Source organism: Saimiri boliviensis, chromosome 14 (genome assembly GCF_048565385.1).
Source record: "Saimiri boliviensis isolate mSaiBol1 chromosome 14, mSaiBol1.pri, whole genome shotgun sequence".
In the NCBI taxonomy this organism is placed as follows: Eukaryota; Metazoa; Chordata; class Mammalia; order Primates; family Cebidae; genus Saimiri; species Saimiri boliviensis.
The window spans coordinates 32,200,956-32,217,527 of NC_133462.1; the positions used below are offsets into that span (position 1 = coordinate 32,200,956).

The window sequence follows — 16,572 nt, forward strand, 5'->3', positions numbered from 1 at the left end:
GGCCAAGTGGGTCACCCTTAAAGGGCCCGCACGGCCTGAGTCCAGGGAGAGGCCCCGTTACCATGACAACACCCTTGTCGTCCCACCCCCCCAATGGCTCATCACCCCACTGGTACTTCTAGTGGTAGGCTCGCTAAAAGCACTAAAAGAGTGGGGAGGGGGCAGAAAAGTTCACCCATGGATCATTGATAGGTCATTGAGGACTCCACCCAGCCAATTTTTAGCCTTTTGTTCCCTGCCCTCCATCAGCTACCTTCCAACCACAAGCTCACTCCCTCCTTCCCCATCATCCACACTAGACTTCAGCACCTCCATGCCCATAGAGTTGCCCTGGGTCTTCAGTGCTAAGCCACCTTCTCCACCCAGTCCCCAGGATCACAGCTTCCAGGACTACCCCATCAGACACACATCATGGCCCGTGGTCTTCTCTTATCCACCATGTATCCAGATATCCAACCACCCAGCCATCTCATCCACTTGTTCAATCTATCAGTCACTTATCTACCTATCCAATCAACTAATCACCTATCCACCCACCCCTCCAACCACCTATTCATCCACCACAACACCCACTCAACCCACCCATTCACTTCCCATCTATCCACCCATTTATCCAGCACCCAAGCAAATACTCATTTATCCATACAACCAAGCAAGTACCCAACCATCCCTACACACATCTTTCCACTCAGCCACCCAAATATCCATCCACCAGTTGCCTATTTGGCCTCTCCATTAGCATGTAAGTTCCATGAGGCCAGGGGTCCTGTCTAGTTAATTATTGTTTCTCCACTGTCCAGTTCAGAGTCTCAGGAGACTTCAACATACATATGTATGATCACAACATTCAAAATACTTTTCCTACTATGAACCAGGCCCTTTCTAGGTAGACCCACCCACCCATTGAGTGTGTGTTGTCTCCATTGAGGCAGGGTGCTTTGAGGGGCTGAGGTTGACCTGGTTAACCATTTACCCAACGATTCACCTACTAGGTCAAACATCCAGCAAACGCTAACCTACCCATCTGCTGTTTACTTCATCCACTCTACTCCTCAGCCATCCATTCACCCATGATTTGAATGACTCATTACCCAATCATTCATACACAGAATCCAACCATCTTCATACCTGATCCCCCTCCTTTAGCTGCCTCCCAGACCCATGGCCTCCCTGACATGAGGGCGTAGGAAGATGCTCTCATCTGTGGGTTTGCCGGGGTAGAGCCTCTGCTTCATTGAGAAGCAGCTGCCTGTAACAATGGTGAATACCTTTTATTGAACGCCTTTAACTATAGGTCCTCTCACTGTGTAGGGAACTTTACGTCCATTTCACAGATAAGAAAACAAGGGCTCTTAGAGAATGAAGGTCTAAGGTCACACAGCTGGTGAAAACTGGAGTACATGGCCCTCTCCATGAGACTTCTAACTAGGGGAGAATTTGGGAGAGATAAACAGGGATTGGGGGGTAAATGTCTAAGAACTGGCAATTCTTAGTGGGCAAAGAAACCACCAATATTACTGAAGTCAAGATTTTACTGGGCAACTTTGTATTGCCAGGGTGGCTGGCACCTGCAGTTCACTCCCCACTGTAGGCCAAGTAGGGCTAAGGCAAGGTCAGACACCTCCCCCAAAATGGCTGTCTCTCTGCTCCCAGACCACTTGGGGTGGGGCAGGATGGACAGCTCAGGTGGTGTCTCCATTGAGGCAGGGTGTTTTGAAGTGCTGGGGTTGACTCCGAGACCCCCACGTCCTTGGAGAAAGCTGCAGGCTCTGTACAGCATCCCTCAGCTGGGCCTGAGTTCTCTCCATCTCAGTTAGGCGGTGCTCCTGGGGAGGCAGTGGAGATGGAGTTCAGAAACCAACCAGGTGATGCGTTTCAGAAACCAACCCTTACTCCTACACCGCCCAGACCTGCCGCAGGGCTCAGACGGAAGTCTCACCAGGCTTTTCAGACTGTGCCCTTCATTGCTTGGAAGGTTGTGATCTGAATCAAACTCTGAGCTCCTGTAGGGGTCAGGGGATGGGGGCAAAAGTCAGAGGTTAAGGAAGTCCCTTCCAGCTTCTGGTTGGAAAGCCAGGGATTCAGGGGGTGGAGCTTGGAGTGGAGGCAGGGCTTGTTCAGACTGGAGGGCGGGGCCTAAATATGCTTGAAGAAGGATCCGACCAGAGACTGGGAGGATAGGACCTATCAATCAACCCTTGGAGGCGGGGCTTGTCCAGTCCTGGGTTGGGTCGTGACTGGGCTTGAGGGAGTGCCCAGGCTGAGATATCTCAGTGCCCGGCACAGCCAGGTTGGGTGGGGCTCCTGGAGGGGTGGGGCCTGGATGAGAGTGGTCCCAGGCCGACCTGCATGGAGTGGGTCCATCTGGGGGCGGAGCTTGCCAAGAGGCGGGGCCTGGACAGACATTGGGGAGGGGCCAGATTGGGGGCGTGGTCGTACCAAGCGTGATTTGGGCAGGACCTGGTCAGATCTAATTGGATCGGACCCACCTGGGGGCAGGGCTAATGGAGAGGGCTGGGCTCACCCAGAGCGGAGCCTGGAGTCCAGATCCTGAACCTGGCCCCGCAGCTGCTCCTGCTGCTCCGTCAGGGCCCGGATGTGGGTGCTCAGCGACTCCACGAGGCGGGACAGCGCTTTCTGCTCTTCACGCAGAGCGGCCATCTCGCACTGCAGCTCTGCCAACTGTGGTGGGAGAGCAGCTTTAATCTGACCCGTCGTCCCGCCCCTGCGTCTCCCCGGAGACCCTGACCTCCTAGGCCCAAGCGCTCAGCGTCATCACCGCCCTTCCCAGTTGGGGAACATCCCTCCTGCTGTACAGCTGGGGAAACTGAAGCTCAGAGAGGGTCGGGCTAGGCCGGGGGTAACACAGCGCAGCGAGCTGGGTACTTGAATCCAGACTTGCCTGGCCCTTCAGTCTTCCCCAGTAGCGTCCGTCTACCCCTTGCCACTCCCCACTCCCCAAGCGCGGACCTGAGCCTGACGTTACCTTGTTCACAGGTCTGTGCGTGCTGAGTGCCCGGTTTCGGTCTTGCGGCTGGTCCACTTGGCGCTGCCAGGGCACCGACGGCTTCCGAGGCAGCGAGGCGGAGGCCCGGGTCCACGGCCGGCCGCGGGGCGCTGGGCCAGTGCTCAGGGAGCCTTTGGGTCGCAGCCTGGGTCCCGCAGACTGGCGGCGGCGGGCAGGACGCCCGGCCGGGACACTCTGCGTGCGCTGCACCGGCCGGGGCCGCCGCAGGGGCCGCTCTTCGTCGAGCTGTGGCCGAGCCCAACTCTCTGAGCGGCGAACGCTGCGCAGAGACTGACTCTTGGAGATAAGAGGGGTGTGCTTGGGGAGGTCCCGGGGGGCCAGGAAGCCGGGCTTCTCCCCTGCGGAGAGGCTATGAATGGGATGGAGAATCTCAGACCCTCTACTGGCTCCTGAGATGACCCCATCCCAACCTGACCAGAAGTGACCTCACCCCCAGGTGACATTATTCTTTTTTTTTTTTTTTGAGACGAGGTCTCACTCCATCACCCCCAGGCTACAGTGTAGTGGCTGGATCATAGCTCACTGCAGTCTCAAACTCCGGAGCTCAAGCTATTCACCAGCCTCAGCCTCCCAAATATGTAGGACTACTAGCACATGCCACTACACCCAGCTAATTTTATTTATTTATTTATTTATGGTAGACATAGGGTCTCTCTATGTTGCCCAGGCTGGTCTTGAGTTCCTGGCCTCAAGTGATCCTCCTGCTTCAGCCTCCCAAAGTGCTGGGGTTACAGGTGTGGGCCACTGAGCCTGGCTCCTGTCCTTGACTTCTGACTATAATCCTGTCTTCTCTATGACCCTTGACTTGGTCAGATCTAGTAGGATCCGGACCACCTGGGGCCCTAATCTCTCCTCCCATCCCTGAGGCCCTAACCTCTTCTCTCATCCCTGACCTCAAACACCATGTGACTTTTGACCTGACCCTCCCTTTCTGTAACCTGTGATTCCAGTCTGACCCTGGGGTTGACCTCTGCTCACAATGATCCATCTTCACCTCTGACTACTGTCTGAGCCCTGCTTCTGTTCCTACCTATTTAGACCCCAGACCAGACTTGAGGTTACCTGGAATGGACCTGGGCTGGGGGCGGTGGGAGACGCATTGGCACTGACACAGGCACAGGCCGGCCCTCCTCGATGGCTTGCAGGATTGTGGGCAGCGGTTCCAGGGTGTCTCGGGTTGTCTGGTGAGGCACACAGGACAGAGACTGAGCAAAGTCTCTGGGGTCAGAGTCTGCCAAGCCTTCTTGCCTCCCTGCTCTGGGGTCAGGCCATACCTGGTCAAGCTCAGCAAAGATTGTACAGAGCTGGGCATGCAGGACGGCCAACTGGAGGGCCAGGTCACCGCTGCCCTGGTAACCACTGGGTGCGGCATCCACATTCACCATGGCTACCTGGTCCAGGAAGCATTGCATGGCTGGTCCATGTTCCTCCAGGAAGCTATTCATGAAGCCCATGTAGGCTTCTTTCTCACCGAACCTGGATCAGGGCCAGGCTGAGTGGGTCAGGCCAGGTGCCTGCCACCCCCACACTCCCAGCATGGTACCCCCCCAACCCCTAGTTCCCCAGCACCTACGGGGCATGGTTGGCGAGGTTCTGGATGACCTTGGCAATCAGCGTGAGGGTGCGGGCTGGGCCAGGTGCTGGATGCTCTGGTGCTAAACCAAAGAGGCTGGGTGCCAGGATGGCGGGGCACAGGAGCCGCAGGAAAAGGGAGGCACACACCAGTCGGGGGCCCAGCGCCTCAGAGCCACGTGTCTTGCATGCTTCTCTCCAGCTTGAGAACACAATGCCTAGCTCTGCAGGGAACCAGCTGGTGCAGAAGAGGCAATGAATGGTCGGAGGGTGGGGGAGGGGGAGGCTATGGGCATAAAGGGTTAAGGTCATAAGGTCAGGAGTCCCAGAAGCATTGCGTGACTGGTCCATGATCCTCCAGGAAGCTATTCATGAAGCCTCTATAGGCCTCCTTCTCACTGAACCTGGGGTCTGGGATCCAGGATTGGGAATATCTGAGATAACAATGCTTGGGGTTATGAGTCAGCATGGGGTCATGGCTTATGGTGTAGCTATGACAGTCGCTGGGGACAATATTCTTAGAGTTGAGGGTACAGGGTCACATGAAGACAGAGGTTATGAGCTTGGATGTACTTTTTATTGGACATGGGATTAGGGAGCCAGAGTACAAGATAGGGAGTAGAATTGGGGCTCCAAAGGTCACCTAGGGTCAGAAGTCACTTAACTGAAGTCAGAGGTTAGGTATACAGATTAACTTAGGATCAGAGGTCAAGAGACAGGAATCCCAGGTCTCTTGTAATTAGTTGCATGGGACTTGAGGTGGAGGGTCACTTATCATGGACTTGGGGTATCATCTTGAATCAGAGGTCATAGGAGTGAGGTCCTTCCTATGTTAACTGGAGCCAGTGGCATGGAATTGGGGGTATGGAGTCACCGGCAGTTACAGGACAAGAAATTGAGTCTCAGGTTACTTGGGGTCAGGTGGCATAGCATGGTGATAGGGTTGCCAGATGTGCCAAATGAAAATTCAGGATATCTAGTTAAACATGAATTTCAGATAATGCAGTAGTTTATATATATATATATTTATTTTTAATTGGGACAGGGTATCTGTCAACCAGGCTGGTGTGCTGTAGCATGATCATAGCTCATTGCAGCCTTGAATCCTGGGCTCAAGTGATCCTCCAGCCTCGGCTTCCTTAGTAGCTGAGACTGCAGGTGCATGTCACTACGCCTAGCTCATTTACAGAAAGGTTTTTGTAGAGATGGAGTCTTGCTATGTTGCCCAGACTGGTCTTGAACTTCTGGGCTCAAGTGATCCTCTTGTCTTAGCCTCCCAAAGTATTGGGATTATGGGTGTGAGCCACCGTGCCTGGCTCAAATGAATAATTTTTTAGTATAAGCATGTCCCAATTATTGCATCAAATTTAACTGTCTCCCATATTTTATCTGGCAACCCTAAACTGGAGGTCAGGGTTAGCATGGTAAGCAGAGGTGGACTAAAGTGTTGGGGCCCTTATTCTCACTCGTAGGAATGGATAATGGTTTCGAAGACCTCCTCGCAGCTGTTCCGAAGTCTGGCCTGGTGCTCTGGCAGCTCTGGGGTTGGACACTTGCTGGGGTCCACTTCACAGTCCTCAGTGGAAGCACATAGACGCCGCACAACCTGTCCTGTAGCTCAGCACAGCCAGATAGGGGCTGGGGGCATGACCACCAAAACCCCCCACACCCATCCTCCAATCTTATCTCCAGGTTACTAAGGAGGCACCCAACATGTGGGGGAGCTCCCAATTGACCCCAGGATCCTAGCATCCCCAAAACACCACTCACTACCAGAATGCAGGTCGCTCAGGGACTCCTAGAACTTCACCCAGGCCCCCTAGCTCACCCAGCAGGCCACTGACACGGACTCCCCCCCAGCTCACCCAGGGTCTCCTGGAGGTAATCCTGTGCCACGAGCTTCATGTACTCATCGATAGCCTTGGTGGCCAATGTGTTTTCCCGGAACAGCAGCGCCTCACGGCCTCCACAGCGCGCCAGCTCCGCAGTGCCCAGGTCAGTCACCAGCGCCTGGGAAAGACAAGGGGTCACCTTGCACCGGTTGCAGACTGAGTCCAAGGGAATTCGGACCCTTGGCTCCTCCCTCACACCAGAGGCACAGGCCTCGCCTCTCGTAGCTGATGCTTAGGCCCAGTTCTTACTAATGGGCTCATAACTGAAGCCGGAACCTCTAACCCTCGCAGCAGAAATTTAAGCCTTATAGCGCTGAGGTTCAACTTGGGCCCCGCCCCTCATGCGCGATGCTCAGGTCCCGCCTCTCGCAGCTGAAGCTTAGGCCCCGCCCTTCAAGGTGTCCCGCCCTTTATGGGTGATGCTTAGGCTCCGCCCCTCACAGCTGAAACTCGGGCCCCGCCCTTCTAGGTGCCCCGCCCCTTACGGGTGATACTCGAACCACGCCCCTCAGAGCTGCCCTCAGGCCCCGCCCTTCGAGGCGTCTCGCCCCTTCACAGGTACAACTCAGGTCTGCACCCCAACTCCCGCCCGAAGCGCGTTACCGGTCTACCCCTGGTCGCCCCGGTCCGCGCTGTCTTGGTGCCACACCTGCGCCCGGCCTGTGGCCCGCAGCACGCGCACCATGGCGGCCGCCAGCTCCTCCTTGGCCTGCGCTGGCAGCGCGGGCTCCAGGGCCCCGCAGAGGCGCGCGTAGTGGAAGGTAAGGAACTCCGCCAGCTCCTTGTAGCGCTCGGACGGCAGCACGCGCAGGCGACGCGCCCGGATCCGCGCTCGCAGCGCTGCGCCAGCCGGCGCCTCGAACAGTGGGAACCAGCGCTCTAGGCCGGCTGCAGGCGCGCGTGGGGTGCCCAGCTCCTCCAGCGCCAGAGCCACGCGGCCCAGCACCGCGCTTCTTGGGCCCGAGCCGCGCAGCCTCAGCGACAGGCGACGTGCCGGTGGCAGCGCCTCGAAGTGGAAGCGCTCGGCCCAGAAGAGCTGGCCCGGGCCGGTCCGAGGCGCCGTGCGTGCCAGCAGCGCGCCATCCAGCCACAGCTCTGCGCGCACGCCAGGTGCCCCCGCCGCTGTCCGGGGAAGCCCTTTCGCCTCGTGCACCCACACGCTCAGCCACGTCTCTTCCCGCTCCACGTTGTCCTGCAGATGGGAGTGGGGTGGGGGAAGCGTTTTGGTTCGTTGGCACCCCAAAGAGCGCACCCCAAGTTAAGTGCGGAGCCTCAAAGCTGGTGCGCCGGGTCTCTAGGGGAGATCGCTGGGCCTTTGGGGAAAGAGGTAGAGCCACGGGAGTCCCGAGGTGGCTACGCGGAAGTCTTCTAGCTTTTCTGGGCTTTCCGGGGGAGTTCGGGGCTCCAGGGTATAGAAGAGTAGTCCTGGAGTGAAGACTTAGCGATTGCCTGGTAGGCAGGGTTTTGGGTGCGCAGGCGGCCGGGAGTGGACAGAAGGGGCGGGTCTGATATTCCCGGGGCTGGTAATAGATGGATGGGGAGTCTTGGAGCCGTTGCAACGAAGCAGGCGGGGCAGGTGTGTTGGGGGCGCGGGTTATGGAGCGAGCTGGTTTGGGGTAGAGTGGAAGGAGCGGGCCAGGCGTGTGGGAGGGGTCTCCATGTCCCACTTTTCTAAGGGCAATGACCTGGGTGGGCTGGAACTGGCGACGAAGGTCCTCGATCCACCGGTCTCTCTCAGCGGCCGAGCGACAAGAGAAGCAGCGGCTTCCGCCCGTCCACGTTACCTGTTGGGATGGAGAATCCAACGGTGTGACTGAGGCCAAGGGTGAAGCCAAACGGTGGGAGGTGGGACAGAGGTGGAGTCCGCACTTACCTGAAAGCAGTGGGGCTCCCCCAGGAGGCTGGGGTGCAGTGGCCAGACCCGAACATCCTGCTCGGCACCCAGGTCCAGTTCAGAGAGTGTGGCCAGCGACTCCCTAGAGCCTAGAGCACTGGGGGGTCTGGGAAGGGGGCGGATGAGCACGTGGTCATCTCCCTCTTCCCCATCCCCCATAGCTTGAAGGGTAGAGGAAGGCCGGGAAGGACTTCAACCCAAATCGGATCCTATTTCTCCCCTGGGCCTCCTCCCCATGTCACCTCCTTGCTTTTAGGATAAACTCAACTCCTCCTGGTGACCTACATGACCTAGCAGAGGCTAGATGTTGTCAACTCATCTCCCTCCACCTAATCCGTCACTTTCTTTTCTTTCCTTTTTTTTCAGAGATGGGGTATCACTATGTTGCCCAGGCTGGAGTGCAGTGGCTATTCACAGGCACGATCCTACTACTGATCAGCACGGGAGTTTTGACCTGCTCCGTTTCCAACCTGGGCCGGTTCACCCCTCCTTAGGCAACCTGGTGGTTCCCTACTCCTGGGAGGTCACCATATTGATGCTGAACTTAGTGCAGACACCCGATCGGCACAGCGCACTACAGCCCAGAAATCCCGGACTCAAGCGATCCTCCCACCTCAGGAGGAGGTGGGACTACAGGCATGCACCACCGTGCCTGGCTAATCATTTCTGAGCTCAAGCCTCCCTGGCTTTGTTTTATTTTATCTTATTTATTTATTTAGTTAGTTGAGACAGTCTGGTTCTCTTACCCAGGCTGGAGTGCAGTGGCTCCATCTCAGCTCGCTGCAACCACTGCCTTCCAGGTCCAAGTGATTTTCCTGCCTCAGCCTCCCAAGTAGCTGGGATTACAGGTGCTTGCCACCACGCCTGGCTAATTTTTTTGTTTTTAGTAGAGATGATGTTTCACCATGTTGGCCAAGCTGGTCTTGAACTCCTGATCTCACATGATCCACCCATCTCAGCCTCCCGAAGTGGGGACCACAGGTGTGAGCCACCATGCCCAGCCCTATTTATTTGTTTAGATGGAGTCTTGCTCTGTCACCCAGGTGAGAGTGCAGTGGCATGATCTTGGCTCACTGCAACCTCTACCTCCCAGGTTCAGGCAATTCTCCTGTCTCAGCCTCCCATGTAACTGGGATTACAGGCGTGTGCCACCATGCCCAGCGAATTCTGTATTTTTAGTAGAGATGGGGTTTCACCATGTTGGCCAGGCTGGTATTGAGCCTCTGACCTCAAGCGACCCACCCGCTTTGGCCTCCCAACGTGTGGGATTACAGGCATGAGCCACTACACCCCCAAACCTATTTATTTTTGAGACAGAGTCTTGCTCTGCTGCTCAGGCTACAGTGCAGTGGCACGATCTCCTTCTTGGGCTCAAGGAGTCCTCCCACTCAGCCCCCACAACAGCTGGGAATACAGGTGCCTGCCACCACACCTGGCTAATTTTTGTATTTTTTTGTAGAAATGGGGTCTCACGGCCAGGTGAGGTGGCTCACACCTGTAATCCTAGCACTTTGGAAGGCTGAGGTAGGTGAATCACAAGGTCAGAAGTTTGAGAGCAGCCTGGCCAATATGGCGAAACATTGTCTCTACTAAAATACAAAAATTAACCCAGCATGGTGGCATGTGTCTGTAGTCCCAGCTACTCAGGAGGCTGAGGCAGAAGAATCGCTTGAACCTGGGAGGCAGAGGTTGTAGTGAGCCGAGATCACACTACTGCCCTCCAGCCTGGGTGAGAGTGAGACTCCACCTCAAAAAAAAAAAAAAAAAAAAAAAGTGTGGAGGCGTGTCTTACTGTGTTGCCCAGGCTGGTCTTGAATTCCTGGACTCAGCAGTCTGCTCACTGTGGCCTCCCAAAGCGCTGGGATTACAGGTGTAAGCCACTTCGCCCAGCCCCTTTGGCCTTATTTGAGTTGCTTCTTTCAGCCTCTTGGCCTTTGCACTTGCTGTTTCTTCTGTCTGGAATGCTTTTCCCACCCTCTCTTGGCCAAGTTAACTTCCATCCACCCTTCAGCTCTCAGCTCAAGGGTCCCTTCCCTGACCCTCCCAGACCAGGTTATTGACGTAGAGTCAATTTACATTTTAAAGTCATTAGTCTCTTAACACATTTTAGAGTCATTGTGTCAGATTGCCCCCACCTTCGCTGGGTGCTAGGTCATTCAATATCCCCAGCATCAACTGATGTGGGGCAGAACACAGAGACCACAACGGGTGTTTGGTGAAGGTTGGAATGCAGGGTACAGTGTTGAACCTCAGCCCCTCCAGCCTCCCATACACCCTTACCCATCTCGGGGAGCATTGGCTCCTGGCTCCGACCTGGCCTTTTTCTTCTCTTTCAGCCTCTTGAGCAACCCCTGTGGGGGAAGAGAATATCACCTGGACCGAAATCTATGCTGCCTCTGCAGCTGCTTCCCTCCTAAGATATCCCAGAGGATCTACTGGTCTTGGAGGACCAAGACCAAACTCAGGCTATATTAGCTGGAATAATAAGAGCAACGAACAGCTCCCATTTTTTTGGTTTCTTCATTTGTTTGTTTGAGACAGGGTCTCGAGCTGTTACCCAGGCTGGAGTACAGTGGTGCAATCATGGCTCACTGCAGCCTCAACTTTCTGGGCTCAAGTGATCCTCTTGCCTCAGCTGGGTCTACAGGTGAGTGTTACCATGTAGAGTTGGGGATTTGCTATGTTTCCCAGGCTGGTCTCGAACTCCTGGTCTCAAACAATCCTTCTGCTTCAGCCTCCCAAAATGTTGGGGTTACAGGTGTCAGCCACTGTGCTTGGCCCAAGCTCCCATTTATAAAGCATCAATCCTATACTCTCATTCGCTATTCATTTATTTATTAAAGAGATGGAGTCTCTCCATGTTGCTCAGGCTGGTCTTGAACTCCTGGCCTCTAGCAGTCCTCTCTGCTCAGCCTCCTGAGTAGCTGGGACTACAGCTGTGCACTGCCCTGCCTGGCTCCTGCACACTCTATTGGCTTCCCAAAAACAAACCCTAGAGAATGTTCTTTCATTACTTCATTTGACAGATTGGGACTCTGAGGCCCAGAGAGAGTCGGCAACCTGTCCCAGATCACCCAGCAAGACTGGCTTTTCAGTTCTGAGGATCTGAGAGTCTTGGCTCTCCCCTCTAGCTCCCTGCTTCACTGGCTGCCTTACCCGAACGTTGTGGACCTGGTTGGGACCAGCAGTCTCTGGTTCTGTCTTTCCAGGCATCCGATCTGTAGGTAGTTAAGGGTGGGAGGTTGTGGGGTTGGAATCATCTTAGATTCTGCCCCACTTTTAGAGCCTCCCAAATGCCCCAGACTTTCTGCCCCTCAAGCTTACCTGGATCCCTGAAGTTCCCCATGAGCACGTGGATGCTGCCCTCAGAGCTGGCACTTCCCACCCGGGGCCTTCGAGGACCCTGTTCTCCCGCAGGAGTGGGTAGTCAGAGAGGGGAGGCAGGCAGGCAGGCAGAGGGAGAGGCAGACACCTTCCCATCACCCTCCCTTCAGCCCCTGCCTCTGTTCTGCCCGCCTCCTCCTTTTTGTTTCTTCCCTCCCTTTGCCCGGGTGCCCCCTCTCACCTCCTCCTCGCCTCCAAGCAGCACCAGCTTCCCATCAAGCAGGGTGAAGCCCCCAATGTCCCAGACAGGCACGTCGGGTGTGGGGGCCTCGGGGATCTGTGGGGCTGGGGTCTCCGGCTCCGGCTCCGGCTCTGGCTCTGGTAGGAAGAGGAGACACTGGAGGACTTAAGAGACCTTTTCTCTTCCTCAGGCCACCGTTGCCATTCCTCAAGGCTCATGGTGGCTGCCCTTCTAGGTGCCCTCCCCCGGCAGCCATATCAGACTGTATGACCTTGGGCAAGCCTTCACCTCTTCGTGGGCCTTGTCGCTGCTAACCGTGGGGAGCAGCCATGGCCCACTTACTATGTGCCCAGTACCCTGTATACCACACACCTTCTTGTATTGAATCCTCCAAAAGCCACTCAGAGGGCTATGAGAACAGGTTCAGAGAGGTTGAGGGACTTGCCCAGGGCCACACAGTTTGTGAATGGTTGGGCTGGGCTTCAGTCACAAGCATTCTTCTCTTCACCAAGACAGTAAGTGGGTCCGAGAGATTAAAAACAGGACAGGGGCTGGGTCTGGTGGCTCAAGCCTGTAATCCCAACATTTGGGAGGCTGAGATGGGTGGATTGCTTGAGACCAGGAGTTTGAGACCAGCCTGGGCAACATAATGAGACCCTGTCTTTTTTATTTTTATTTTTATTATTTTTTTTGAGATGGAGTTTTGCTCTGTCTTCCAGGCTGAGCGCAGTGGCACGATCTCAGTTCACTGCAACCTCTGCCTATCAAGTTCAAGCGATTCTCCTGCATCAGCCTCCTGAATAGCTGGGATTACAGGTGTGTGCCACCACACCCGGCTAATTTTTTATTTTTTAGCAAAGATGGGGTTTCTCTATGTTGGTCAGGCTGGTCTCAAACTCCTGACCTCAGGTGATCTTCCCGCCTCGGTCTCCCAAAGTACTGGGATTACAGGCATGAGCCACTGCACCTGGCCCCCTTGTTTTTTTGTTTGTTTGTTTGTTTTCAGATGGAGTCTTGCTCTGTCTCCCAGGCTGGAGTACAGTGGCTCGATCTTGGCTCACTGCAACTTCCACCTCCCAGGTTCAAGTGATTCTTCTTCCTCAATCTCCTGAGTAGCTGGGATTAGAGGCACACACCACCATGTCCGACTAATTTTTGTATTTTTAGTAGAAACTGGGTTTCACCATGTTTGTCAGGCCGGTCTCGAACTCCTGACCTGGTGACCCTCCTGCCTCAGCCTCCCAAAGTGCTGTGATTACAGGCATGAGCCCCTGTGCCCGGTGAGACCCTGTCTTTAAAAACGGCCTGACACTGTGGTACGTGCCCTGTAGTTTCAGTTACTTGGGAGGCTGAGGTGGGAGGATCGCTTGAGCCCCAGAATTCAAGGCAGCAGTGAGCTATGAGCATGCAACTACACTCCAGCCTGGGCGACAGAGCAAGACCCTATCTGTGAAAAACAACAGGCAGATGTAGTGGCTCACGCCTGTAATCCCAGCACTTTGAGAGGCCGAGGCAGGCACCTGTAATCCCAGCTATTCAGGAGGCTGAGGCAGGAGAATTGCTTGAACCCAGGGGGCAGAGGTTGCAGTGAGCCAAGACTGCACCACTCCACTCCAGCCTGGGTGAAACAGCAAAACTGCATCTCAAAAAAAAAAACAAAAACACAACAGGCCAGGGGTGGTCGTTCAGGCCTGTCATCACAGCACTTTGGGACGCCAAGGCAGGAGGATCACCTCAGGTCAGGAGTTGGAGACCAGCGTAGCCAACATGGTGAAATCCCGTCTCTACCAAAAAAATTTTTCTCTTTTTTTAATTTTTTGAGGATATACCAAGTAATCTACTAAAAAGTGTTAAAAAAAAAAATTAGCCATGTGTGGTGGTGGGTGCCTGTAATTCCAGCTACCAGGGAGGCTGAGGGCAGGAGAATCGCTTGAACAGGGGAGGTGGAGGTCACAGTGAGCTGAGATCATGCCACTGCACTCCAGCCTGGGCAATGAAGCAAGACTCTGTCTCAAACAAACAAACAAACAAAAACAACAACAACAAAAAACAAAATGGCAATATAAGCAGTGAGAATTAAATGAGCTTCCAGGAAATAGAAGGGCTGAATCAATCCCCCCAGACTGCCTGTCTGCTCCTTTGTTTTAAGCACCAGGAGCAACAAATGTTAGTGCCACTTACTAAAAGATCACTTAAAATATGCTGGGTCATGGGCTAGTGTTACATTCCTGAGCCCTAATTCTTGTGATATCCATTACCCTTCTAGGTTCCCCTGTGTAACACTTAGCACAATCTGTCATTTTCTTTCTCTCTCTTTTTTTTTTTTTTGCTTTGAGATGGAGTCTCCCTCTGTTACCCAAGCTGGAGTGCAGTGGCGATAGTGTACACACGGCAACCTCTGCCTCCCAGGTTCAAGCCATTCTCCTGCCTCAGCCTCCTGAGTAGCTGGGATAACAGGCACCCACCGCCACGCCTGGATACTTTTTTTTGTATTTTTAGTAGAGACGGTGTTTTGCCATGTTGGCCAGGCTGGTCTCAAACTCCTGACCTCAGGTGATCCATCCACCTTGGCCTCCCAAAGAGCTGGGATTACAGGCATGAGCCACCGTGCCTGGCCCATCTGTCATTTTCTTGCTGACGTATTTACTGTCAATTCCACTACACTGTGAGCTCCATGGGGTAGGGAGTGTCATCTGTCTTTTTCACTGGTGTGTTCTCAGTGCCTAAATCAGGGCCTGGCACACACAATACAAGCTCCACAATCCTCTGCTTGAGTAAATGAATGGATATGAGCAAATGAAATGATACGCTCTCCAAAGGAGAGATCATTATTCTCATTGAACTGATGGAGAGGCTGAGGCTTAAGGGGTGAAGAAACAAAGACACAGAAGCTAGAAGGGAGGAGAGTGGGAGGCAGGGTGGGGGTGGATATCCAGGTAGGGAAGGACGGACCTGGGTCACTGAAGGAGAGACCTGCTGGGGCCAAGAGCCATTTAGCCTCTGGACAATACCATCCTGGGGCTACATTCATGGTTCCTTCCTCAGAGAGACCCTCTGTCCACAGTACCCTGGCAACTCCTCCTACCCTCTTTAGGGGGAAAGAGGGAACAGGGTAGCTGGGCCCCAGCCACTTCCTGCTGGGCTTTTGCACTCCCCACAACTTCCTGTGTCTGCAGGGTTGATGCTCCGGAGGCAGTCAAAACCCAAGCATCCGGCTTCCCAGCCCAGCCCCAGCTCGGGGTGGGGGAACCATGTACCTGGGGCCTCCTGCTCTGGCTCTGGCTCAGGCGGTGGGTTCTTATGCCTCCCCCAGAGGGCCTTGGAGAGTCGAAGGCGACTGGTCCGTGACTCCTTAGGAGGCGCAGAGAGGACTCGACGGAATATGGAGCGAGGGGCTGGCTGGCTGCTGACTATGGGCTCCTGGTGGCTCAGGGCCCTGCCCCAGCCAGCTAAGCGGCCCCAGCGGAACCCTCCAGCCCCCTTCTCCCCACTGCCCCCCGTGTGCCAGCGGTAGGAAGTCAGCGAAGAGGGGGCTGTGGGCTGGGTTTGGGAGGTCCGGCTCGGCGACGGTGGGTCCATGGTGGTGGGGGGGTCTCCTGGGGGACGAGAGAGTGACAGTTGTGCCCAGTGTCTGCCCACACTCTGCCCTCATCTCAGCCCCCTCCCCACTCTCAGCTCTGCCTCCAGGAATCACCCTGGGGCTCCCCTTACCCTCCCTCCCTTACCTTGGTTTCCTGACCGGCCCCAGAATCAGCAGCCGTCTGCACCCTGCCTCCTGCCTGGCTTCCTCCCTCGGAACCCAACTCCACGTGACCCTGTCTGTCCCACCCCACCCCACAGCCAGGCTGGGAGGGCACAGTGGGGACAGGATGCTGGAGGCTCGGGGGAGGAGGAGAGGAGGTGGCCGACCAGGCTTCTAGCAAAAAGGAGCCAGACTCCCGCCCCAACCGGGAGGTACCACTTGCCCTTCTCTCTGAGCCTCCGTTGCCTTCTCTGCGAAGTAAGTTCAGGCTGAACAAATGCTGGTGAGAATATGGAGCACCTAGAACTCTCATCCACAGCTGGCCGGAGTGTAGACTGATTCGCTCATGCTGGAGAATGGTTTGGCAGATCTACTAACACTATTGGCTGGATCATCTCTGACTCAGCAATTCCACTGCTAGGTAGACAAACAATAGACATGACCCCCTCCCTGCAATGCATAGTAGCCCCACATTAGAAACAGCGGAAGTGTCCATTAGAGGTAGAAGGAATAAATTATGATCTCTTCACACAGCAGAATATCATACAACTGTGAGAACAAACTAATGATGATTGAACTTGAACTTGGGTGAATCAATCACAAACAATGTTGAGCCAAAACCAAACCAAAGCCACAAAACGCCAGTAATCACAGCTATTCAGGAGGCTGAGGAGGATTGCTTGAGGCCAGGAGTTCGAGGCTGCAGTGAGTGATGATCGTGCCTGTGAAGAGACAGGGCGCTCCAGTCTGGGTGACATAGGGAGACCTCATATCTATCTTTTTTTTTTCTTTTTCCCCGCCCTGCCCTAGGGAGACCCCACTTCTAAAAAAACGATAAATTTTAAACCCCCCCAAACAATGACAGGTGTACACTTTGTG

The 16,572-nt window shown here is 54.8% G+C and overlaps 1 protein-coding gene across 1 annotated transcript; it reads right to left on the bottom strand.

Moving 5' to 3' along the window:
- Positions 1–1,201: 1,201 nt before the first annotated feature.
- Positions 1,202–15,780, bottom strand: RASAL3 (RAS protein activator like 3). The gene is made up of 18 exons (XM_003944827.4): positions 15,677–15,780; positions 15,209–15,547; positions 11,952–12,088; positions 11,711–11,789; positions 11,543–11,604; positions 10,667–10,737; positions 8,366–8,492; positions 8,178–8,276; positions 7,142–7,684; positions 6,466–6,610; positions 6,067–6,211; positions 4,602–4,838; positions 4,303–4,504; positions 4,091–4,209; positions 2,987–3,377; positions 2,525–2,682; positions 1,940–2,003; positions 1,202–1,826 (listed from the first exon to the last, which is right to left on the bottom strand). The coding sequence occupies exons 2-18, from the start codon at positions 15,528–15,530 to the stop codon at positions 1,683–1,685; spliced, it is 3,045 nt and encodes a 1,014-aa protein (XP_003944876.2). The 5' UTR covers positions 15,531–15,547; positions 15,677–15,780; the 3' UTR covers positions 1,202–1,682.
- Positions 15,781–16,572: the final 792 nt, after the last annotated feature.

Excerpts from the sequence above, each read along its gene's own strand:
- RASAL3 (XM_003944827.4), bottom strand. The coding sequence starts at position 15,530 with ATGGACCCACCGTCGCCGAGCCGGACCTCCCAAACCCAGCCCACAGCC. Across the intron at positions 12,089-15,208 it reads GCCAGAGCAGGAGGCCCCAG|AGCCAGAGCCGGAGCCGGAG; the intron begins GTACATGGTTCC and ends TCTTCCTACCAG. Across the intron at positions 4,505-4,601 it reads AACCTCGCCAACCATGCCCC|GTTCGGTGAGAAAGAAGCCT; the intron begins GTAGGTGCTGGG and ends GCCCTGATCCAG.